Source organism: Stegostoma tigrinum, chromosome 11, assembly GCF_030684315.1.
Source record: "Stegostoma tigrinum isolate sSteTig4 chromosome 11, sSteTig4.hap1, whole genome shotgun sequence".
Taxonomy (NCBI): Eukaryota; Metazoa; Chordata; class Chondrichthyes; order Orectolobiformes; family Stegostomatidae; genus Stegostoma; species Stegostoma tigrinum.
In genome coordinates, this window is record NC_081364.1 from 6,140,217 (window position 1) to 6,167,339 (window position 27,123).

General features: G+C 42.1%; 1 protein-coding gene across 2 annotated transcripts in view; it reads left to right on the forward strand.

Moving 5' to 3' along the window:
* Positions 1-27,123, forward strand: part of LOC125460468 (MICOS complex subunit mic25-a-like) — a 470,470-nt gene that overhangs the window by 234,916 nt on the left and 208,431 nt on the right. For both annotated transcript variants that reach the window (XM_048547985.2, XM_059649634.1), the window contains exon 6: positions 11,382-11,452. In XM_048547985.2, the coding sequence (XP_048403942.2) occupies positions 11,382-11,452 (71 nt within the window). The remainder of the gene's footprint in view (positions 1-11,381; positions 11,453-27,123) is intronic.

Below are 27,123 nucleotides of genomic sequence, written 5' to 3' on the forward strand. Positions count from 1 at the left end.
TGCTCATCCCAGGAACATCTGGATAACAAGGATACCTATTAAAAACTGAAAAAAAAAAATTGTGGATGCTGTAAATCAGAATCAAAAACAGAAATTGCTGGAAAAGCTCAGCAAGTCTGGGAGCATGCGTGGAGAGAAATCAGAGTTAATCTTGCAGGTCCAGTGATCTTTCCTCAGAACTGATGGTAGCTAGGTAGCTTTTCCTAGCTACCAGCAGTTTTGAGGAAGGGTCAGTGGACCTGGAACATTAACTCTGATTTCTCTTCACACATACTCCAAGACATGTTGAGCTTTTCTCGCAATTTCTATTTTTGTGACAAGGATACCTGTGTTAGGCTCCTACTTATTGACTACAGCTCCGCCTTCAGTGTCATAATTCAAAACAAACTACGTGCATTGTGAGCCCCCTGCTATACTCCTCATACACTTACAGCTATGTGACCAAATACAGGCTTTACTCCATTTACAAGTTTGCTGATGTTGGTCAGATCTCAAACAACAATGAGACAGACTGCAGGAAAGAGATTGGGTGCTGGCGGCATGGTTTAAAGTCAACAATAGAACATGGAACATTCTCTCCATCAACATCAGCAAAATGAAGGTGCTTGTCATTGACTTCAGGAAGCAGAGCGGAGGGCATGCTCCTGCTTGCAACATTGATGCTGAGGTAGTGACGGTTGAGAATGTCAACTTCTTCAGAATGATGATCACCAGCAATCTGTCCCACATTGACATAATGGTCAAGAAAATACATTAACATTTCTTAGCAGGTTAAGGAAATTTGGTATGTCCCCCAAGATTCTTACCAATTTTTATAGATGCAGCATAGAAAGCATCCTATCTGGATGCATCACAGCATGATATGGCGTCTGCAGATCCCAAGAGCACAGTAGACTACAGAGAGTCGTGGACATAGCCCAATCCATGATGTAAACTAGCCTCCCAACCATTGATTCCATCTATACTTCCCACTGCCTCAGGAAAGCAACCAACATCATCAAAGACCCCTCCCCAACCTGATTACACTCTCTTCCACCCTCTTCTGTCAGGCAGAGGGTATAAAAGTTTGAATGCACATGTGAACAAATTCAACAACAGCTTCTTCACTGTTGTCAGTCTTTTGAATGGACCTCTCAAAAGCTAATGTTGAGCTCTCTCTCTTTGTCTCTCTCCACCTTCTCTTTGGCTGTAACACTGAATTGAGCACTCTGTTCTGCTACCAAGATGCACTTTGACTGGTAGGATTTGCCTGTATAGCATGCAAAACAACAAATCAATCAATCATAGAATCACTACAGTGTGAGTGTAGGCGTTTTGGCCCATTGAGGCCACACTGACCCTCGGAAGGGCATCCCACCCAGACTCAGCACATTCCTGTATCCCTGCATTTCCCATTGTAACCCACCAAGTCTACACATCACTGGACACCATGAGCAATTTAGTGTGGCAAAACCAACCAAACTGTACATCTTTGGACTGTGGAAGGAGACATACACAGCCACAGGGAGAATGTGCAAACTGCACACCAAGACTGGAATCAAACCTGGGTCCCTGGCACTGTGAGCCAGCAGTGCTAAGCACTCCCAGCTACCTTCAATACATTTACATCTTCCCCTAAATAAGGAGACCAAAACTGCACTTGGTATTTGAGATATGGTCACACCAGTGCTCTGTACAACTGAAACATCACGGCCTTATTTTTATGTTCAAGTTCTAATGTAGTAAAAGGTAGCGTCCAATTAGCCTTGTTAACTATGTGCAATTCCTGTATGCTAACGTTTTATATCTCATGCACTGGAATACCCAAGTCACACTCAACCTCTGACTTTCACAGTTGGCCCCTGTTACAGTAATGCTCTGCTTTTTCCTTCTTCCTGGTATTCTTTGTTCTCATTTAAAAGTTGGGAAATTTTTGAACTTTCCAATCCAATTTCTGACAAACTGGTCTAAGGCAGTTTCCTTGCAGCATTTTAATAAGTGTGTCAATTTAATTCCAAAATCCCTGAAGGAATCAGTATAATTAGCTCTTGTGCCAGTCTACACGCAAAAGTATTAACAAATTTCCCCAACAATGTGCAATGTTAGAGTGACCAGCCACATTCCTTTGACTGGAATGTTGTAAGTGGAAGAGAGAACTGGGTGGAATGTATGCCATGTACCTGATCCTTGTTTTGTGACTTCGCTGAGATTGAAGGATCCAGTGACTGTGACAAGTTCTTTTATTTTAAAATAGAACTAACACTAGATGGAGCACTTCACTGCAATCCTCCAGTTTTGATTAGGGAGGAGGGAAAGGTAGAGAGAAGCGACACTTGGCACCTGCTAACCACTTGCATCGCATCTCCATTTTAGCAGCGAGATTGCAGGCCAGCATACTTTAAAAAATTGCTGTAACATCAAGACTCTCCCAGCTGGGAAATACAGACAGTGAAAAACAAGTCGAAACACAAGGGAAACAAATTAATAAATTTGGCACTTGATTAGCATCATTGTAGCTTCAATAAAAGCAAAGTATTTGGCGTTTGAAGTGAACAATTGAAAATAAATTAGAGCTACACATTCTGATTTGGACTGTTTCTCAAATCTGTGGTGCTTCTGAAAGTGCTGGGTCACATTGGGTTACTGTTTGCTGTTGCACCAAAAGACACATTGCCTCATTCAGTTAGCTATTCTTCACAGTCTGAGTTAAGAATGTGTTGCATGTGTTATTTGATCATCTGGGGGCTTCACAGCTGAACTTAGTTCTGTCCTCTCCCATGCATTCACTTTCTAGCACAGATCATTCATTTGGTCAAGGATTGGAACTCTGGCTTATTCTTTTTATCTTCTTGTTGCCCAGGGGTGCTGTAACCTGCTGTCATGTCTCCTCTGCTGTGCTGACTAACGATCATCGGACTTAATACAGGCTGTGAATGAAACCTGACCCCTTGTGATCTGTAAAGCGCTGTGCCACTCTGAGCAATGTATAAAGCCAGGAAGCCACTAGAGTTATAAATCACACCCCTATATTTAAACATTGAAGAATACTGCAGCCTTTCTTGGTTTACTCACCAGCAGTGTGATATATATACACCGCTTACACCGAGATATCATTTAGAAGTTAAGTAATGTTGGAGATTCTATGGAAAGATATGGTTTGGACATTGTTTAATCCTAATCTGCATAAATAACCAGGCTACTGTGCCCATTTCTTAGCTCCTTAAGTTTATATGCAACCCCAAAGCTAGAGCAATTTTGTACTGACTGATGCAGTTAATGGTTTCCAGAAGGATTTAGATTCTACATTCAAGCATAAAACAAAGCCACTTGGCTCTATGTGCTATTGTCTGATCTGTCATTCGTTTCCTTTTACGCTTTCAAACTTTTCACCTTCAATGATTTAGCAAATTTAGTTTGAAATTTGATTTTGAAACCTCATCTTATTTCTGATTCCTTTGCAATTTGCATAAATAGTATTTCTTCTAGTTTTCACTTCCTGTGCCAGTGAAAACAACTTTCTACCCATTTATTTATTTAAACCTTTTTTAATTTTGAAAATTCCTGTCAGATATCCCCTTAAGCTTCTCTGCTGTTAATATAATACAAGTTTGTTTTGAAAACTAACAAGGAGTGCTAATTTTTTAATTATAAAATCCCTACAGTTTGGAAGCAGGCCCTTTGGCCCATCGAATCCACACCGATCCTCCAAAGAGCATCCCATCCAGACCCAGAGATAACAAGATGTAGAGCTGGATGAACACAGCAGGCCATGCAGCATCTTATGAGCACAAAAGCTGACGTTTCGGGCCTACAGCCTTCATCATTTTCTGAAGCAGGGTCTAGGCCCGAAACGTCAACCTTCCTGCTCCTACGATGCTGCTTGGCCTGCTGTGTTCATCCAGCTCTACACCTTTTTATCTCAGATTCTCCAGCATCTGCAGTTCCTACTATCTGTGAAACAATTTTTACCCCATCCAGACCCACCCTGTTTCCCATGGTCAATCCACCTAACCTGCACATCTTTTGATTGTGGGAGGAAACCCATGCAGACACGGGGAGAATATGCGAACTCCAAATAGACAGTCGCCCGCGGGTGGAACCAAACCCAGGTTCCTGGTGCTGTGAGGTAGCAGTACCACTGAGCCATTATGCCACCCAGTACAATTCCTCTCTTTTATTACCTATACAAGATGGCTATGCAGCCTGAACAATAGGTTACAAGCCTCCAGTACTATACTTGACCTTATGATATACTTATTCAGTTCTTGTCATAATATAAGCACCATCTTTGGAAAGGATGTAATGAAAGACAAGAAGAATAATTTGATGTAAAGGGCGAGAGCTACAAGAAAAGATTACAGAACTTGAAGCTCTGCTGAGAAGGTAGTTAATAGGCAGAAATTGTATATGAAATATTAAATACTCTAGATAAGTTAAAACCAGAATATTACTAAAACGTCAAGCTGTTAGGATCAGAGGATATCAATTCCATTCGTGAAAATTAAATTTTAAAATGATTATATTAAGAGGATTTTATTTTTACTGAATGGATAATAAATGTTTGTATCTCATTAGTGTAGAGTACAAATGAGCATTTAAGTTAGGACAGGAGTCAGCCACTTGGTTGCTTGAGCCTGCTATTCAATAAGATATGATTTGATTGCTGCACATTCCTGTCCACCAGTGCTAACCTTTCATCCCCTTGCTTATCAAGAATTTGTCTATCTCTGCCTTAAAAAGCTTCAAAGACTTTGCTTCCACTGCCTTTTGAAGAAGAGGTCCAAAGCCTTGCAGCCTCCTGTGAAATAAAAATTCTTCTCATCTCTTTCTTAATTGGATGACCCCTTTTAAAGAGTGATCCCTAATTCTCGGACATCCCACAGGAAGAAACATCCTCTTCAATCTACCCTATTAAGATTCCACAGAATGTTATATGTTTTCATCAAGTTGCCCTTTACTCTCCTATACTTCAGTGTTTACAAGCCTGGCTTCTCCCATTTTTCCTCATAAGACAACCTGCTCATTCCATTCATTAGTCTCCTAAACCTTCTCTGAGCTGTTTCAACACATTTACATCCTTATTGAAATGAAATCAATATAGTACCCAATATTCCGAACATGGTCTCACTGATGTCCTCTATAAGGGAAGCGTAATTTTCATAAAAACTGGAAGAACTGCAGATGCAGAACAAAAACAGAAGTTGCTAGAAAATCTCAGCAGATCTGTCAGCATCTGCAAAGAAAAATCAGATTTAATGTTTTGGGTCTAGTGATCCCATTCTGACGAAGGATCACTGAATCCAGAACGATAACTCTAATTTTTCTTCGCAGATGCTGCCAGATCTGCTGAGCACAATCTTCATACTTTTGTATTCAGTTCCCCTTACAATAAACAGTAACATTCAATTAGCTTTCCTAACTACTTGCTGGATCTGCGTATTATTATTTTACAACTCACGAATTATGACATCCAGTTCCCGCTGCATTTCAGACCTCTGCAGTCTCTCACCATTTATATAACGTGTTTCTTTTTCATTTCCCAAATTACACTCCATTTTCCAGATTATCACCCACTGATACTACAGCCTTAGTTCTGTTGAATGAAAATTCTAAACACTTGAGTAAAATTAAATGAAGAATTGTAGGTACTGGAGATCTGAGACAAGACAGAGATTGCTGGAGAAACTCAGCAGATCTGGCCACATCTGTAGGAAGAATGCAGGGTTAATGTTTTGAGCCGAGTGACATTTCACCAGAACTCAATCAGTATACTACGTTAGTATGCACTTGAGCGAACTGAAAGCAAAAAAATGCTGGAGATCACAGTGGGTCAGGCAGTGTCCATGGACAGAGAGCAAGCCAATATTCAAGTCTAGATGACTCTTCATCAGAGCTAAAGTGATGTGGAGGGGGCAGCATTTATAGAGTAGTTGAGGAGGGAAGTGGAGTTGGAGTGCTGGGGAGAAAGGATGTTGAGAGTTCAGATTAATTGATCAGAATGTGAGAATGACAGAACAATGGTGTGTCTAACCACCAGACTGGAAAGAACAGACAGTCCCTCTGGGGTAGGGGAATGGGAGAGAGGACGAAGTGACAGAGAATGGATCGAGCAAAGCTTAAAGAAAGGGATGGAATGGAAGTTGGTTCACAATTTAAAGCTGTTGAATTCAATACTAAGCCCAGAAGACCTGATGTCTGAAGACCAGATGTTGTTCTTCCAGTTTGTGCTGTGATTCACTGGAGCAGTTGTGTTAAAATGACCAGCTTTGGGAAGGTCAGGGGTCGTGCTTGTGCACAGACCGAAGATATTCCGTAAAGTGGTCACCCAGTCTGCATTTAGTTTCTCCAGTGTAGAGTAGGCCACATTGGGTGTAGTGAATGCAGTGCACAAGATTGGAGGAGGTACTGGTGAAATGCTGCTTTACCTGGAAAAACTGTTTAGGCCCTTGGATGGTGTGCAGGGAAGAGGTGAAGGGGCAGGTGTTGCGCTCTCTGCAGTTACATGGGGAGGTGCTGTGGGAAGGGATGTTGATGTTGGTGGTCGAGGAATAGACTAGTGTGTCTCGGAGGGAACAATCTCAGCAAAATACAGATGGAGGAGAGAAGGGAAGATGTGTTTGGTGGTGGCATTCTGCTGGAGTTGTCTGAAATGACGGAGAATGATCCTTTGAATGTGGAGGCTGGTGGAGTGAAAAGTGAGATCAAGAGGGACCCGATCATGATGGAAAGGGGCAAGGGCAGGAGCGTGGGTGATAGGTCAGATGCTGTTGAGGGCCCTGTCAGCCACAGTGTGCAGGAAACCATGGTTATGGAAGAAGCAACTCATGTCAGCAGCGCTTTTTCGTAAGATGGCATCATCCAAACAGATACGACGTAGGCGCAGGAACTGGGAGAATGGGATGGAGTTCTTGCAGGACATGGGGTGGGAAGAGCAGGAGTGAAGGTAGCTATGGGAGTCAGTGGCTTTGTAGTGGATGGCAGTGGATAGTTTATTCCCCAAAATGGAGACAGTGAGGTTAGGGATAGGAAGGGATGTGTCTGAAATGGATGATATGAATGTTATACAGGGGTTGAAATTGAAGGCAAATGAACAAATTTTTCAAGGTCCAAGTGGGAGCATGAAGTGGCACCGAAACTGTTGTTGATGTACCAAAGAAAGAGTTGTGGTAAGGGGCTAATGTAGGACTGGAACAAGAATTGTTCACATACTCCATAAGGAGGCAGGCATAACTGGGACCCATGCGGGTGCCCATAGCTACTTCCTTGACTTGGCCGAAGTGAGATGACTTAAAGGAGAAATTGTTCAGTGACAGAATGAGTTCAGCCAAGTGGAGGAGAGTGGTGGTAGATTATTCAGGCCTCTGTCGAGGGAGAAGCCGAGAACTCTCAGACCATTGGTCGGCGCAGTGGCTCAGTGGCTATCACTGCTGCCTCGCAGTGCCAGGGACCCAGGTTCGATTCCACCCTCAGGCAACTGTCTATGTGGAGTTTGCACATTCTCCTCATGTCTGCATGGTTTTCCTCCGGGTTTTCCAGTTTCCTCCCACAGTCCAAAGATGTGCAGACTAGGTGGATTGACCATGCTAAATTGCCCATGGTGTTCAGGGAGGTGTAGATTAGGTGGATTATAGGAGGATGTGTCTGGGTGGGATGCTCTGAGAGTTGGTGTGGACTTGTTGGGCTGTAGAGCCTGTTTCCTCAGTGTAGGGATTCTATGATTCATCCTGGTGGAGAATAAAGATATAGAGGGATTGGACATCCAGTGTACACTTGAGTGCCCGGCTAGCCTAGTGCCATCCTAAAGGAATGTTGCATTTTGGAGATGCTGCCATTCAGATCTGATGTTAAACTTGTTGGTTTCTGCGCAGTTTTAAGATCCATCAATATTATTTGAAGGAGAATAGTGAATGCACCCAGTATCTTGACCAATATTCTGTTCACAACTAGTAGCAAAAGTGAATGAATTTTTCATCTTTGCTTTTCCTAGGAATCGATAGTTCAGAATGTGCTGCTTTGCTAAAACACATTGAATATAACAAGGAGTTATGTAATTATCATCATTAAAAATAGTTGCATGCTCTTCTGAGAGATTTTGGGTAATACAAGAACAATCTTGATGAGAAGCATAACCTTTCTCATCTTGATGTTGTGACACCTTTAAATGTAGGTTTCCATGGATCTTCAAGGGAAGAAGAGCTAATGAACACTCCATTATTTTTTCCCCTTTTCTTTTGCAGTAGTTCTTTAAATGCTTAATATCACATTATATTTCTACAGATGAGAAGCTCTGTGAGAATCTACTGGCACCAATTTACTTTTGTAAAATTGCATTATTATTTTCCCACTGGCCTCTTTGAACTTTTCGTTTTCATTTATATATTCAAAATCAACTACCAGTCTAGATTTAGAAGTAAGATCGCATGTTGCTAAGTTACTGCAATAAAATGTAAATACAATAGCAGAAGGGAAATTGTAACTCAAAAAGAGAACTTTTATGTCTGATGTGGATGTCAATTTAGACAAGACCACATTAAGGGCTGAAATTCAAAGTGCCGAGTGATGCCAGGGTTTAAAAGTGTAGAAGGGAAGACGAGATGGATAGACAATTTAGGCAACATCAAGTTTGATATTAAAAGCTTATAGATTGCAGGAAGGGAGGAGACCTAGGGATTTAAAAGCAATTGAGGCTGGACCATTGACTTCAGTGTCCATGGAAAAGGAGAAGGAAATCCAAATAAAAACCAAAAAAACTATGGATGCTAGATTCAGAAACAGAGTTTGCTGGAAAAACTCAGCAGGTCTGGCAGCATCTGTGGAAAGAAGTCACAGTTAACATTTCAGGTTGCGTGACCCTTCCTCAGGACTGCAGATAAAGAGAGGTGGAGGAACCCATTAGAGTGGAATTCCAGAGATTGTGTCACAGGGGGCAGCTGAAGGTGAAGCAATAAAAATGGGGAGATGAAGGATGCTGGATTCAGAGGAATGTTGTGTTCCTATAAACAGGGAAACAGATTAGGTGGGTTATGGGGGGAATGGGTCTGGATGGGATGCTCCAAGTGTCAGTGTGAACTTGTTGGGCCTAAGGGCCTGTTTCCACACTGCAGGGATTCAATTAATACAAGAGAGCATTCAGTGATCTAGAATTCATACTCCAGGCAGAGTATAGGGCTGGAGGATGACCTGGATTACTGGGGAAAAATCTGAGGTAATAATTTTGTTTGTTTGGGAAGTTGCGCTACTCCACCATCTGTAACCGTAAACATTATGTGACTGCCATTACCTCTGTGATGATATACTTATTGGAATGATCAAACTCTATTTTCTATCACTCTTGGGGTCAGTTTTACGCAGACGTCCTTCCCTATTTGCCCAACACTTCAAACAACACTACCTTTCAATTTTTTAAAAAACGCTTTCATAGCAATGATTAAACTTAAGACAGCATGACTTTTGCAGCATGCAATATCTTGATCAACCTTGACATTTATCTGTGTAAAGATCATATTGTGAAAGCAATACCATTCAAACCAGTATTAGCAGTTTCTAAATAAACAATGCATTTCTGCAGTTTAAAAAGCGTTACCTAAGTAACCTCAAGTAATGTTAAAGCTTATCCCTTATTTTCATTTTTAAAGAAGTGTTTGCCAGGTTTTGGAACCCTTAGAGGATTCTTTTCTTGGGTGATGAAGTGCTTATCCCAGATTCAACGATGGCCACTTCATCATCTGACAAAGGAAGCTCCTCAGAAGCTTGAGAGTTCAGTACTATTCACTAAGGATCAGGTTATGATTTATCGATGGTCCAATAATCAACTTTTAAAAAAAAGAACCGGTGGTGGTGTTGATTATCACAATGTTGAAAAAAGAAAGCCCAACTGCCCTGTTATTTTTAGTTGCAAGCTCCTTTGTCCAGAACATGAAGGCTTTAAATTAACCCACAGAACCTGCTTTCAAAGAGTATTGTATTTGAACAGAAGGTTAGCTGATATTTTCTTGAAGTGTTTCCCTGAAAAAAGCTAATTACAAATCCTGTGTCTGGATTGTATCTTTTACTTAGAATTAAATGCCCAGTAGGTAGCAGCTGCCATCGCACAAAGACCAACATTTCTTTACTGGCAGCACCTGTTAACATTTTGGACTGAGGAAGGGTCACTGAATCCAAAACTCTCCACAGCTGCTGCCAGACCTGCTGAGCTTTTCCAGTAATTTCAGTTTCTGTGTCTTATTTCCATCATTTGCAGTTCTTTTGGTTTATATTCACCATTTCTTTTCTGCTGTTCGCAGTATTGACTATGTATACCCCGGGTTTCTCACCTGATGGCCTGGTCCCATCAAAAGCAATGAGCAGTTGTTGAGGTAGTGCTTATGGTCAAGGATTACCTTGTTTTAGTGGCTGACTTTAGGATGTCAGCCCCATTTAATAGGGGTGCAGGAGTTACTCACTGGAGTGAAGACTACAGAGAAGGGACATTTGGTTCATTTGTCTCATGTTGCCATTGAAATTTCTCCTTCCTGCCCACCACTCTTCAAAGGATATTTGTTAATTCCAGAACTCTTTTGCCTCTGTTACCTGATCCATACCATTGTGGGCACAGATCACTTTTTACGTGAGGAACTGCTTTCTGATGTCAGACCTGAAATGTGCCTTTAGTGTTTTGCGCCTATGCCTCATTCCCTGCAGTAGTAGTTCAACTCGTAATAATGCTCTGGATTAAAATAAACATTTCCACTTGAAATTGGAGAACAGTATAGCACAGAAAGAGACCATTTGGCCCACACATCCTTTCATGTAGCCAGTGGAGCAAAGGGAGAGAAGGAGCATTGAAGGAGAATTCATAATTGAGCAACCTCAGAAAAGCAAAAAACTATCTTAGGTATGTCGTCATTCAAGATAAAAATTCCCTAACTTTTCATAATCGTTCCTCACAATTAGCTGGATACAATATGTGTGTGAGTTGCCATAGTCTTACCAGACCATGGGCTGCTGTCTCATTAGAGAGATGACTGGTGGTGATTTAACCTGAGGGCCACCATACCTCAGACAAAGAGAGAGGTTGAGAAGTCGGATATAATATTGAATGTTACACAGACTTCCATAGTTAAAATGTTAGGAAAAATACTTCTGTAATCTTAAGTTTAAAATCCCGTTATTAACTTGTTAAGTAATGTTCTATAATTGCTCAAAGTTTCCTGCTAGCGTGCCATGATTTGGAGGGTCTAGGGTTTTCTTTGACTTGATGTATACCTTATTGAGCCTTGTTTTGTTAATATTTTTCACAGCCAATGGCTAAGGAATATGTTTCAGTGAGATTTGAATTGATTGTATTTCCAATGAAACGTGATGCAATGTTGCCTGTTAATACAATAAACCAAAGAATAACTAGTGCATTAACTTTCTTACAGCATGACGACTACTATCAGCTTGCGTCAGCACAGTTCAATGAAGCGGCATCAATAGCAGAAGTCCGTGTTAAGTAAGTACCCTGAATATGGACTGTTTGTACAGTCCAAATATTGCACTGAGTCAGAGGAAGAGTATCTGGGATTGCTGATTTTGTTAGGGACCTACTAGTGGGCGGCTGACTGGGCATGGAATATGCCACGCAGCTGCCAGGATTACTCGGCATGACTTGACCATTTTTTAATTAGTCCTTGGGGTACATGACGTCTTCATAAGCTGCTGTAATTTCACACACCTTAGTGGCTGGTCAGGTCACTTCAGAATGCATGTACGATCCAAACATTATGGTCTGTGTCTATAGATGCATATAGAATCAGACAAAGTAAGGATGACAGGTTTCACCTCCTAAAATGCAATTAGAAACTACCTGGTTCATTAAAACAATTTCACAGCTTCAAAGTCAAATTTGATTGTGCCAGTTTTTCTTGTTTCCATATTTTTAAAACCTGAATTAAAATACTCAAACTACCACGGTTGGATTTAAGCTAATTTTATCTGATCATTCTTCCAAACTTCTGAATTACTAGTCCCAAGACATGACAACTACAATAATACCGTCTGGGCATGTTTGTAAAAAGTATGTCTGTAAAAAGTTTGATTTTGAGTTTGATTTTGACCATTTCCAGTGACTTGATGGAGAAAAGCACCACACAACTTGATTTGAAGTCATACAAACTGGGAATATCCTGACAATGTTCTTGAGATCAATGTTAAAAACTGATTTCACTGGATCATGAGATTTTTACAAAAACAGGGAGCAACTTTGGGCTAGGAGAGGACAACAAATGAATCATTATGCTCACTTCAATTTGTTACCCATTTATCCCTGTTAGAAAGGCAACATGCCAGGATGTTGGATGAAGAAGTGTGCTTAGTGTCAGCACGTGATGCACCAATGATGCAGAAGCAGTCAAACAGAAATTGCTGGAAAAGCTCAGCAGCTCTGGCAGCATCTGTGAAGAAGAAATCAGAGTTGATGTTTCAGGTCCAGTGACCCTTCCTTGGAACAGTTCTGAGGAAGGGTCACTGGACCCGAAACATTAACACTGCTTTTTTTTCTTCACAGATACTGCCAGTTCTGCTGAGCTTTTCTAGCAACTTCTGTTTTTGTTCCTGATTTGCAGCATCTTCTGTTCTTTTGATTTTCATGCAGAAGTACTCATTGCTTGAGTACACATACAAAGGGCAGCAAAGGTCTGTAGAATAAATACAGCAGATACCCTGGTTCACACAAAGAAAGGGGGAGAAATTTGATAGTTAAACTCAAAACATTTTGGAGAAATCTTTGCCCAGAGACTGCTTAGAACGTGGAACTTGACACTTGGAATAGTTAAGGTGGCTGACATATATGCATGTAAGGGAAGTTCGACTTCTAAACATTCATTTGATGGCAAGACCAGTATTTGTTGGTCATCTCTAACTGCCCTTGACAAGATAGTGCCTAGCCAACTTCTTGAATAAATGCAGATCAGACAGTCAAAACTATGGGCACTAACTGTGCTGTTAGGAAAGAAGTTCCGGATTTTTGACCCAGCAGCATTGAAGGAATAGTGATAAAGTTCCAAGTGTGTCAATATTGTAGTGGTAACCATTACCGGAATTTGAACTGGGCTAGGCATTTAAACACTGTGGCTACAAGAGTAGGCATTCTGACAGAGAGTTAGCAAGCCAAGCCAAGTCAGACCGGCTAAGACAGGATATTTCAGTACAGTGAAATTAAAATGCTAGGTGACCCTCAAAATTGCCCAAACGTTTCTAAGCATACTTTATGAATAATTGATATCAGACACCAAGTTTGTAGCTTGAACAAAAATGAATAATTTATTACTAATACTGTAACTTCAGCAGATCAAAGTTAAACAATAAGATAATCTAGTTAATGTCCGTGATTTAAGCCCTGTCTTCTTTGATCATAATTCCTGCTCAAACACATAAAGTTAAAGGATAAATTGAAAGAAAATAAAAGTTCTAACTGGCCACTTCATTTAAGGAGATTTGAATGACGGTTGCTAAACCTTTATGCAATCTTTAGATAATGAGTTGTTCACCAACATGTGGCACTGTATATGTTGCTTGAATTCTGAAGTCACCAACCAATATAAACAGCTTCCATAGGCTACTGGAGACATTTATATAAGTCTTACAGATTGGGATTGTTTTCTCAGAGCTTTCAACAATTCGATAACTAGTGAATAACTAGACAATCACCAAGACTCCATTCAGTAGATACAATGCCACCTGTTCAAAATCCAGTCCAAACTGTTTGGTCTTTAGTGTTTGAAAGAGAGAAGGCAAAATCGGATGTAATGGTATTACAGTTAAATAAAGGTAATTACAGGGGCATGAGAGAGGAATTGATGAAAATCAACTGGAAGCAGAGCCTAGCGGGGAAGACAGTTGACCAACAATGGCAGGAGTTTCTGGGTGTAATTGAGGACACAGTACAGAGGTTCATCCTAAAGAAAAGAAAGATTATCCGGGGTGGGATTAGACTGCCATGGCTGATAAAGGAAGTCAGGAAATATATCAAAGAAAAAGAGACAGCCTATAAAGTGGCCAAAAGCATTGAGAAATCAGAAGATTGGGAAGGCTACAAAAACAGACAGAGGATAACAAAGAGAGCAATAAGGAAGGAGAGGATCAAATATGAAGGTAGGCTAGCTAGTAATATTAGAAATGATAGTCAAAGCTTCTTTCAATACATAAGAAACAAATGAGAGGCAAAAGTAGATATTGGGCCGCTTCAAATTGATGCTGGAAAGCTAGTGATGGGAGATAAGGAAATAGCTGATGAACTTAACAAGTACTTTGCGTCAGTCTTCATAGTGGAAGACATGAGTAGTATGCCAACAATTAGGGAGAGCCAGGGGGCAGAGTTGAGTATGGTAGGCATTACAAAAGAGAAAGTGCTAGAAAAGCTAAAGGGTCTAAAAATTGGTAAATCTCCTGGCCCCGATGGGCTACATCCTAGAGTTCTGAGGGAGGTGGCTGAGGAAATAGTGGAGGCTTTGGCCGTGATCTTTCAAAAGTCACTGGAGTCAGGGAAAGTCCCAGATGATTGGAAAATTGCTGTTGTAACTCCCTTATTTAAGAAAGGATCAAGGCAAAAGATGTAAAATTATAGGCCGATTAGCCTAACCTCGGTAGTTGGTAAAATTCTAGAATCCATTGTCAAGGATGAGATTTCTAAATTCCTGGAAGTGCAGGGTCAGATTAAAACAAGTCAGCATGGTTTTAGTAAGGGGAGGTTGTGCCTGACAAACCTGTTAGAATTCTTTGAAGAGGTAACAAGTATGTTAGACCAGGGAAACCCAGTAGATGTTATCTATCTAGACTTCCAAAAGGCCTTTGATACAGTGCCTCATGGGAGGCTGCTGAGCAAGGTGAGGGCCCATGGTGTTCGAGGTGAGCTACTGGCTTGGGTTGAGGATTGGCTCTCTGATAGAAGGCAGAGAGTTGGGATAAAAGGCTCTTTTTTGGAATGGCAACTGGTGACAAGTGGTGTCCCGCAGGGTTCAGTGTTGGGGCCACAGCTGTTCACCTTATATATTAATGATCTGGATGAAGGGACTGGGGGCATTCTGGCGAAGTTTGCCGATGATACAAAGATAGGTGGACAGGCAGGTAGTACTGAGGAGGTGGGGAAGCTGCAGAAAGATTTAGACAGTTTAGGAGAGTGGTCCAGGAAATGGCTGATGAAATTCAACGTGAGTAAATGTGAGGTTTTGCACTTTGGAAAAAAGAATACAGGCATGGACTATTTTCTAAACGGTGAGAAAATTCACAAATCAGAAGTGCAAAGGGATCTGGGAGTGTTGGTCCAGGATTCTCTGCTGGTTAACTTGCAGGTAGAGTAATTAAGAAAGCGAATGTAATGTTGTCGTTTATCTCAAGAGGGTTGGAATATAAAAGCAGCGATGTGCTTCTGAGGCTTTATAAGGCTCTAGTTAGGCCCCATTTAGAATACTGTGTCCAATTTTGGGCCCCACACCTCAGGAAGGACATACTGGTGCGGGAGTGTTTTCAGCGGAGATTCACACGGATAACCCCTGGAATGGTAGGTTTAACGTATGATGAACGGCTAAGGATCCTGGGATTGTACTCATTAGAGTTTAGAAGGTTGAGGGGGGATCTAATAGAAACTTACAAGAAAATGTATGGTTTAGAAGGGGTGGATGCTAAGAAGTTGTTTCCGTTAGGCGGGGAGACTAGGACCCGTGGGCACAGCCTTAAAATTAGAGGGGGTAAATTTAAAACTGAAATTTGATGACATTTCTTCAGCCAGAGAGTGGTGGGCCTGTGGAATTCATTGCCGCAAAGTGCAATGGAAGCCGGGACGTTGGATGCCTTCAAAGACATTGAAGAACTCAGAGGTGAGTTGTTTCTTGAGGCTTCCTGGTGTCTGATCAGCTGCTAAGGCTCCAGTGTTTTTGTGCCAATAGAATCAGTTTCAGATCAATGGTAACCCTCTGGATAGTGGGAGACTTCGCATTAATAATGTTGTTAAATGTCAAGGGGTGGAAGAATGTCTTGATGGGGTGAGATAAAGAAGGTTGTGTGGGCCATAAAGCCTAGCACCCACCAGCTGGGACAAATGGACTGGTTGTTTGCTGTAAAAGCGTTACAGTTCTAGGTTGAAATGAAATGTTCAAACAATTATATTCGTCAGCTGCATATTGCAACTGGGTATTAATATGATGGTATTCAGTCACGTGAATCAGACCATAACACTTCAAACCATTTTTTTAAACAACATTGGGTTGCTTTAATTTTAAATAGATGCTGTGAAGGCAGCGCCACCTTTGTACTTGCCTTTCTTGTGTGCATGCCTGTATTCAATAAAACTTTATACTTGTGTTGTGGTCCATAAATGGAACATATGTGAAGCAGATGGAATTTTAGAACATTTATATTTGTCAAATCCTGATAAAAAGAAAAAAGAAAACAGCTTTCTGTGTAACCTCCACAGACCCAATTTCAGTGGAAAGATCTTTATTCAATAAATCCTGGTCAATAATAGGTGAGTTAGGCTACTGCTTTTCCTCATGTTTGGAGTGCTGCCTCTTCAACTATCCGTCTCTAACTTGTCTGCTTCTTTAGATCAGAGTCAGGGTGTCTGATGTTTAACCTTCAGCTCTTGTTCATTATTCCCTCTTTGTTCAGTTTAATTAAAGCACCCATTCATCTACCTCTTGTTCCACTTCTGGTGAGTTCTGCACATTGGAAATGCCATTTTCTGCCTTTCAGAAAGATGTACACTTTCATCCTTACCACTTCCATTTCTATGCACTAATTCCAGCTTTGTGTTCTAGTCCTGTTTTCCACATTTTCTTTAAATATTTTCCAGAGGTGGTGATGAGACAGTATTTCTATTGCGCTTGGAGGTAGCGAATGGGGCCAGAATTTAGATAGGGAAAGGTCTACTGTGCCTAAAAGTATGTAGGCGATTTTTTTTGGAAACTGGGTATAGACAAAGAGAAGACAGTGAATGTCATCCAGGACGCCCACTGTGACAAAATGATTTGGAGCCTCAAAACAAACTCAGAGGCCACTGAAGAAGCTTAGCAGGTCTGGCAGCCCTGAGGGAGAGAGAAACAGAATTAACATTACAAGCCTGATGTACCTCCTCTCCAGCACTGCAAAGGACTGGAAAGTAGTGATTTTTTTTGCTGTTAAAAAGAAGGGTAGGAGGAACAAGTGAAGCAGTAGAACTGATCATTGATGTTTCTCTCGCTCATCCTGCTCCTCTGTTAACTGTTTCAAATACGGCATTTTTCAGCCCTTTTCATTTCTGAAGAAAAGCTATGTGTGACTCAAATCATTAATTTGGTTTCTGTCAACAGATAATGCCAGATGTACTGGGTTCCTCCAGCATTTTCTGTTTTTATTTCAGATTTCAGCATCTTCAGTATTTTGCTTCTATTATAACCTGGTGAGCGACAGTAGAATAATACAGCAAAGAACTTGGCCCATTCTTTAATGGAATTATCCAATCAGTGTTGTGCCCCTGCTAGTCCCTACAGCTCCAAAATAATTCTTCCCTCAAGTATTCATTCAGCTGAAAGCTACTTTTGAATGAAGTATGCATTTTTCAATTATCAATTCTTCCCCTGGAAACGATGCCCTTCATTTATTCTAACGAAATAGCTAATAATCTTAAATGCCTCTGTCTTTTCTACTTTAAGCAGGACGGGATCAAATTCTTCAGTTTCTCCACATGTCTGAATTCCTTCATCCTTGCCATCATTTGATTACATTTTCTCTGCACCCTCAGAAATACCCTGCCATTCTTCTTAAGCTATGGTACCCAGAATTGAACACTGTACTCCCACATAACCAATGTAATTCTGTCCTAGCCATAATGTGACACAATCTTTTGTTCTGTGCAACCAATATTGTTAATTCAGTGGAAATAAGAAATACCGTCTGTTGTGAGCAACAACTATATATAAAGTAAAGTAAGAATAATGGAGCGAATGCACAGCATAAAGCAAAGTCAGTCATGATGTGAATGCACAACTCAAAGTAAGGGCAGGGTAATAACTTGAATGCAGAACATAAAATAAAAAAGTGCAATGACATGAATGCACAGCTTAAAGTGAAAACAGAGTAATAAAGAACAAAAGAGAAGTACAGCACAGAATCAGGTCCTTCCGTCTTCCAAGCCTGTGCCGATCGTCATGCCCTGACTAAAGTAAAAAACAAACCTACCTTTAATCCCTCCGTATCCCTCTATTCCCTCCCTATTCATGTAACCATCCAGATGCCTTTTAAATGCCGCCAATGTCCCTGCTTCCACTACCTCCCCTGGGAGTGCCTTCCAGGCTCCTACCACTCTGCATGAAAAACATCCCTTGCACATCTCCATTAAACATTCCTCTGCTCACATTGAACGTGTGCCCCCTTGTAATTGAAACTTCAACCTGGAATGAAGCCTCTGACTATCCACTTATCGTTGCCTCTCATAATTTTCATAGAATCATAGAATCCCTACAATGTGGAAGCAGGCCCTTTGGCTCAACAAGTCCACGCCAACCCTCAGAGCATCCCACTCAGACCCAACCCCTGTAACCCACCTAATCTACACATCCCTGTACACCATGGGCAATTTAGCAAGGCTAATCCACCTAGCCTACACATTTTTGGACTGTGGGAAGAAACCGGAGCACCCACAGGAAACCCATGCAAACATGGGCAGAATGTGCAAACTCCACTCAGACAGTTGCCTGAGTTTGGAATCGAACCTGGGTCGCTGGCGCCATGAGGTAGCACTGCTATCCACTGAGCCACCAGACCTCTATCAGGTCTTCTCTCAGCCACCGTCTTTCCAGTGAAAGCAATCCTAGTCTTTTTAACCTTTCCTCATAGCCAATGCCCTCAAGACTGGACAACATCTTAGGGTAAACAGTATGAATGCACGACTTAAAGGCAGAGTAGTGGTGTGAATGTACAACATAAAGACAGTAATGGTGCAAAGGAGCAGTATAAAAGAAAGAAGGAGTAATGGTGCAAATGTACAACATAAAGTCACTAATGGTGCAAAGGAGCAGTATAAAAGAAAGAGTAACAGTGCAAATGAACAACATAAAGACAGTAATGGTGCAAAGGAGCAGTATAAAATGAAGAAGGAGTAATGGTGCAAATGGACAGCAAACAGTAAAGACAGAGTAATGGTGCAAGTGTGCAAAACATCTGTCAGCATCAGTGAAGGGAAGAGATAACATGATGTTTCAGTTATAAGTTCTTTTACCAAGAATACAAATTCAAATATAACTGAGCAATTTTACTCATTATAATTCTTTTGCTTAAATTGCCTTTTTTATGCAAGGCCTAATGAATGTTTTAAAATTAAACAGTGCTCACAGGTTTGCTTCGACATGGATTAGAGGACAGGAAACATGATGTACTTTCCTAATCACTCCCTGTTTCTAAATTACCTGCAATTTTGTGACCTTAAGCAACATGTTTCAAAAGAACAAAAGACTTGTGTTTACATAACATCTACTGCGATGTCCGGATGTGTTAAAACATTTTACATCCAATGCTATTTTTTTTGAAATTCAGTCGATGTTGAATGTAGGAAATGTGGAACCAGTTGACACATAGCAAGCTCCCCCAAATAACGATGTGCCAATGAGCAAATGATTTGTTTTATAGTGATATTGATTGAGGAATAAATATTGCCCCTGAACACCAACGAGTATTTCGCACTCATTTATGAATCAGCACTGTTAGAGCTTTTCATTTGAGCCAGGGTTAAATATCTGATTCGAAAGATTCCATCTTTGCTATTTTTGTATTCCCCAGTGCTTTCACTTGAAGGGTTAGTCAAGATTATGTGCTCAAAGTATGTTAATGCAATATCTATCTGTTAGAAAGAGCCAGCAAGTTTATAATGTCTCTGTCTAGTTCCTAGTGCATACCAAACTGTTGCACATTTTTGCGCTACATTCAATACAAATTTTCTGGTTTGGGAGATATCTTACTTCTGCAAATGGAAAAATATTTCTGGAGTTGGGGTTGTGACAGTGCTATACCTAATTGTTGTACCTAGTTGAAATACACAGCTTTTGAAGGAGTTAGCTAATGGGGAAAAGTGGTCACTTCTAACTGTTTTTCACTGCCCCAAACTCTGTTGTTTCCACATACTATTGACCAATGTAAGAGATGGTGAATTCTGTCAATTTTACTCTCTATAACAGCTTACTGTACCTTAACAGCTGTAACTACACTTCCTGACAACCTATTCTTCCAATTAATATCTACCACATTTCATATTATGAAAGAGATTTCTTTCTGGAAAATTTGCCTGTTCTTCCTTTGTTTGTTCCTTATATTGTTTTAGCTTCTCTCAATCAATTCCCCTCTCTCTCTTTCACTATTTTATCTACATGATTTATGGCAGACAGCTTTAAAGCTTGTTTAATAAGCAGGAAGACATTTTTAGTAACAGCTGGTGCCTTACTACAGACCACCCCCTGCAGGTTCCTAGAAAGGTTTGGCCGATTGCTCAAATTGTTCCAGTCACTTTAAAAAAGAAAACTGTAACATTAGCCCTTGGCACGGCATACTCTTTCAGTGACTCGGTTTTGTCCCACTCCTTTACATTTGCGGCTTTCTTCGTTTCACAGATGAAAAGGTTTATTAAGAAAAAAAGAATAACGTACGTTTATTACATGGATCTGAATTATTCAAAGTCAGGCAGGAGAATAAGCTGTGATAATGGGAACTGCAGATGCTGGAGAATCCAAGATAATAAAATGTGAGGCTGGATGAACACAGCAGGCCAAGCAGCATCTCAGGAGCACAAAGGATGACGTTTCGGGCCTAGACCCTTCATCAGAGAGGGCGATGGGGTGAGGGTTCTGGAATAAATAGGGAGAGAGGGGGAGGCAGACCGAAGATGGAGAGAAAAGAAGATAGGTGGGGAGGTGGGGAGGGGATAGGTCGGTCCAGGGAAGATGGACAGGTCAAGGAGGTGGGATGAGGTTGGTAGGTAGGAGATGGATGTGCGACTTGGGTGGGAGGAAGGGATGGGTGAGAGGAAGAACAGGTTAGGGAGGCAGAGACAGGTTAGACTGGTTTTGGGATGCAGTGGGTGGAGGGGAAGAGCTGGGCTGGCTGTGTGGTGCAGTGGGGGGAGGTGACAAACTGGGCTGGTTTTGGGATGCGGTGGGGGAAGGGGAGATTTTGAAGCTGGTGAAGTCCACATTGATACCATTGGGCTGCAGGGTTCCCAAGCGGAATATGAGTTGCTGTTCCTGCAGCCTTCGGGTGGCATCATTTTGGCACTGCAGGAGGCCCATGATGGACATGTCATCTAAAGAATGCGAGGGGGAGTGGAAATGGTTTGCGACTGGGAGGTGCAATTGTTTATTGCGAACCGAGCGGAGGTGTTCTGCAAAGTGGTCCCCAAGCCTCCGCTTGGTTTTCCCAATGTAGAGGAAGCCACACCGGGTACAGTGGATGCCGTATACCACATTGGCAGATGTGCAGGTGAACCTCTGCTTAATGTGGAAAGTCATCTTGGGGCCTGGGATGGGGGTGAGGGAGGAGATGTGGGGGCAAGTGTAGCATTTCCTGCGGTTGCAGGGGAAGGTGTCAGGTGTGGTGGGGTTGGAGGGCAGTGTGGAGCGAACAAGGGAGTCACGGAGACAGTGGTCTCTCTGGAAAGCAGACAGGGGTGGGGATGGAAAAATGTCTTGGGTGGTGGAGTCGGATTGTAGATGGCGGAAGTATTGGAGGATGATGCGTTGTATCCGGAGGTTGGTGGGGTGGTGTGTGAGAACGACGGGGATCCTCTTTGGGCGGTTGTGGCGGGGGTGGGGTGTGAGGGATGTGTTGCGGGAAATGCGGGAGACGCAGTCAAGCACGTTCTCGATCACTGTGGAGGGAAAGTTGCGGTCCTTGAAGAACTTGGACATCTGGGATGTGTGGGAGTGGAATGCCTCATCATGGGAGCAGATGCGGCGGAGGCGGAGGAATTGGGAATAGGGGATGGAATTTTTGCAGGAGAATAAGCTGTCTGCGTCTCCCTGCACTCTGCTTGGTCTTCTCATCTATCCGCCAAACCAGGGCTGAAGCAGCAACTAGTATCAGTATCAGCTGATACACCAATCTTCTCCCAACAATAAATCTCTCTTCTGCCACAAAAGAATGTGGGAAAGGTAAAGGATGAAGCAAGGACATTTGGCTACACTCAGGTTCAAGGTACTAAGTGTTCGTATTGTGACCAACAGCCTGTAAAGGAGGCACTCCAAAGACTTGCTGCTGTTTGTTTGGTTAGGGGTAATTAGGGAGAAGTAAATGACAGGAGAATTAGTGACTAGGGCACGCAGATTATGTTTTGGAATGCACCACTTGAAATTTTGGTGGAAGCAGATCTGGTCATACTTTCAACATTGAATTAGACAAATACTTGAAGGGAAACAGTTGTAGAGCTTTAGAGAAAGACCATGGACATTGAACTTGCTGAATACTTCTATTAAAAAGCCATCACAGACCCGTTGGACCAAATAACCTCCTGTCCTCTAGCCTTCTACTTGTGGCCAGCTATTTAGTGCTGTTTCAGCCTCTATTTAATAGTGAAAATGCAAGAGACTATAGTCAGGGCATGACATTCCCTGTCTGCTTTGACCTATAGTACTGCAGTTCTGTCAATTAAGGTGACAAATTTACTGTTCATGCCTTTTGATTTTGAAACACCGATGTAGGAACGGCCAGAGTTGCTATCCAGGGAGACCTTGTTTAGAGTTGTGCTACTTGATTTTAAAAAAATGACTGGCAAACACTAGTGCTGCCTGCGGTATTCATCTCAACAGTGCAAGGGTTTCCACCCTGACAAGGGTGGATGGCTGACCAGAGCTAAATTTGAAAGTGCTTTGGGCATCAGCCAAGAACAGAAGCAGAATAGGACAGAAAGTCAAGGTCCTGAACTGGAAAGCCTCTTACTGTCTCTGGAAATGTGATGCAAGTTCTGATTCATTCTGACATCTGTGATTCAGAACCTTGAATTTCTGTTGTGGCACACTGTGTGTGGAATATGGTTTTAAGTCCAGCAAGGTGCACAGATAATTGACTTGCTGAGTTAGCCTGCTGCTAGGTACTTTCTGTATGACATGGAAGTATTGTCAATTGGAAGACAACTGAGCAAAATCTGACAGGTAAGACACCCAATGACATGACTTGCTCTCCAAACGCCTCAAATCTAGCAGTATATATACAAGGGCAGCCAGACGGTTATATTTATATTTTTTTTCTCTAAGTGACCAATGACCATTTAAATTATTTTGGAGAAAAAATATTTACATCTTGTAGGATTATATTGACCTTGTGAACACCTCTTCATTTTCTGACATGCTGCGGGGCACATCTGATTCTCCAAGTTTGATATTCCTTAAAGCCTATGCTAATTTTATTTTCTCCTTGCGTGAACTATTGAATTTTTTTGTTACTTTAATCAACTCAAGCATTTTGTACCTCTGAACTAAAAAGATTTTTCAGTTGCTTAAAATTGTTGTGACTTTTTTTGAACAGTCAGTGTCATTTCAGGATTTTTATCTTTGCCCATCATCACTATCCTTTCATCTGTATAAGATGATGGATATTCAGCAAATCAAACCCCGTTAGGGATCATGTAACTTTATATGATGTTCTTTTACTGAAGGCTGGAGAAACCAATCCATGAGATGGAACTCCCTAACAGCAATTTGGGTCTCCTACACCAAATGGCCTGCAGTGGTTCAAGAAGGTAGCTCATTATAATCTGAAGGACAATTGGAGATAGCTAATATATGCTGGCCCAGCCCACAACTCCTGAATGAAGAAAAACAATGTAGATGCTGCCACAAGTGGCTCAATTCATAGCTGTTTCCACCCTGAACAACAAAGTCCTCGGATCAGGTTCCACTCCAGGACATGGTGGCATTGAAACAAGCTCTGTCATTCTAGCACAGTACGGAGCTGTTTTTTTTAATGAGATATTGAACAGAGCATTACCCCCCGCCCACACCACCTCCCCACCGAATTGATCAGGTGGATGTCAAATATCCTATGGTATTACTTCAAAGAAGAGGAGGAGAGTTATCCCTGAGTGTCCTGACCAATATCTATCTTCTCAATCATCAGAAAAAAACTCAGATTATTTTGTTATTATCACATTGCGAACAACATTCACAAAAAAAACTTGATGGAATATGGATGGTGCATAGAAACGTAGGGACAGCAGTATGAGTGGGAGTAGGTCATTTTATCCCTCAAGCCTGCTCTGCCATCAGTATAATTATGGCTGAATACTGAGCTCAGCACCATACTCCTGCCCTCCCCCCTTATCTCTTGATCCCTTCAACTACAAGAGCTGTATCTACCTCCTTGAAAACACATCGTGCTTTGGTCTCAACTGCTTTTTGATTGTGAATCCCATAAGTTCACCACTCTCTGGGTGACGAAATTACTCCTTATCTCAGTCCTAAAATGTTTACCTCTTATCCTTAAACTAAGACCTATGGTTCTGGACTCCCCTGCCACAGGGAACATCTTTTTCCATCTAACCTGTCTAACCCTGTAAGAATTTTATTGGTTTTTAAACTCCAGTGAATATAATTTAACCAAATTAATCTCTCCTCATGCGTCAATCCTACCATCTCAGGAATCAATTTGGTAAACTTTCACTGAACTCCCTCTCCATGGATGCATCCTGACTCAGTGGCTCCACCTACTGCCTCACAGCACCAGGAACCTGGGTTTGATTCCACCCTTGGGTGACCATCTGTGTGGAGTTTGAACATTCTCCGGGTACTCCGGTTTCCTCCCACAGTCCAAAGACTGTGGATTGGCCATGCTAATTTGCCCATACTGCCCAGGCATGTGCAGGCTAGGTGGGTTATCCATGGGGAATGTTTCAGGGATGTGGTAGGAGCTCAATCTGCCTGGGATACTCGGAGGATGGCTGAGGACTCAATGTGCTGAATAGCATTCTTCCACACTGTAAGGATTTTATTCTATGAAATATATTGTGAATAGCAGGGCTCATAGCTTCTGAAGAAGGGTCTAGGCTCGAAACGTCAGCCTTCCTGTTCCTCTGATGCTGCTTGTCCTGCTGTGTTCGTCCAGCTCTACACCTTGTTGTCCCATTTATTCCTACTATGTTTCCTGTCTGTCATCTAATTTTCTTTCCATTTCAATACATCACCCACAATCCATGTGCTTTAATTTACACATTAATCTTTTTAGTGAGACTTTGTTGAATGACTTCTGAAAGCCCAAATAAACCAAATCCACTGGCTCCACCTGATCAATTCTACGAGTTACATGCTCGAAGAATTCCAGTAGATTTGTTAAGCCTAATTTCCCTTTCGTAACTGATGCTTGCTGAGTCTGATTCCACCACTGTTTTCTCAGCCCTCTGCTATAAAAATCCTTGCTCATGGACTCCAGTATCTTCCCGACAATCCATGTCAGACTCACCAATTTGTAACTCCCTGTTTTCTCTCTACCTCCCTTTTTAAGTAGTGAAGTTACATCAGCTACTGTCCAATCTGTAGGAACTATTCCAGAGTCAGAAGAATGAGGATGAGGACCACCCATGCGTCCACAGTTTCTAGGACCACTTCATTATGTACTCTGGGATGTAAATTATTAGGCTCTGGGGATTTAATAGCCTTCAGTCCCATCAATTTCTCCAGCACAGAGATGATGGGAACTGCAGATGCTGGAGAATCCAAGGTAAAAAAGTGTGGAGCTGGATGAACACAGCAGGCCAAGCAGCATCTTAGGAGCACAAAAGCTGACATTTCGGGCCTACACCCATCATCAGAAAAGAGGATGGGGAGAGGGTTCTGAAATAAATAGGGAGAGAGGGGGAGGCGGATCGAAGATGGATAGAGGAGAAGATAGGTGGAGAGGAGAGTATAGGTGGGGAGGTAGGGAGGGGATAGGTCAGTCCAGGGAGGACAGACAGGCCAAGGAGACGGGATGAGGTTAGTAGGTAGGAAATGGACGTGCGGCTTGAGGTGAGAGGAGGGGATAGGTGAGAGGAAGAACAGGTTAGGGAGGCGGGGACGAGCTGGGCTGGTTTTGGGATGCACTGGGGGGAGGGGAGATTTTGAAGCTTGTGAAGTCCACATTGATACCATTTGGCTGCAGGGTTCCCAAGCGGAATATGAGTTGCTGTTCCTGCAACCTACGGGTGGCATCATTATGGCACTGTAGGAGGCCCAGAATGAACATGTCGTCTAAGGAATGAGAGGGGGAGTGGAAATGGTTCACGACTGGGAGGTGCAGTTGTTTGTTGCGAACTGAGCGGAGGTGTTCTGCAAAACGGTCCCCAAGCCTCTGCTTGGTTTCCCCAATGTAGAGGAAGCCACAACGGGTACAGTGGATGCAGTATACCACATTGGCCGATGTGCAGGTGAACATCTGCTTGATATGGAAAGTCATCTTGGGGCCTGGGATGGGGGTGAGGGAGAAAGTGTGGGGTCAAGTGTAGCACTTCCTGTGGTTGCAGGGGAAGGTGCTGGGTGTGGTGGGGTTGGAGGGGAGTGTGGAGCGGACAAGGGAGTCCCGGAGAGAGTGGTCTGTCCAGAAGGCAGACAAGGGTGGGGATGGAAAAATGTCTTGGGTGGTGGAGTCGGATTGTAGATGACGGAAGTGTCGGAGGATGATGTGTTGTATCTGGAGGTTGGTGGGGTGGTATGTGAAGACTAGGGGGATTCTCTTTGATCGGTTATTGCGGGGGCGGGGTGTGAGGGATGTGTTGCGGGCACCATTTCTCAACTGATACAAATTTGCTTCAGTTCCTCCCTCTCATTAAATCCTGTGTTCCTTGTCATTTCTGGTGCGCCATTTGAGAATCCTCCTTTGTGAAGGCAAAAGCAAAGTAGCGTTTAATTTGTCGATTATTTCTTTGTTCTCAATTGTATTTCTGACAATAAGGGATCTACATCAGCTTTCACCAGTCTTTTTCTCGTTATATACCTGGAGAAGCTTTTGCAGTTGGTTATTATGTTTCTAGCAAGTTTACTCTCATACTGTATTTTCCCCTTCATAGTCAATTCCTTGGGCTTCCTTTGCTGACTTCTAAACTGTTCACAATCGTCAGGTCTATTTTTGTTTTATTGCCAATTTGTATGCTCCTTTTTTGCACCAAGCACCATCTTTAACTTCCCTCACAAGCCATGGTTTGTT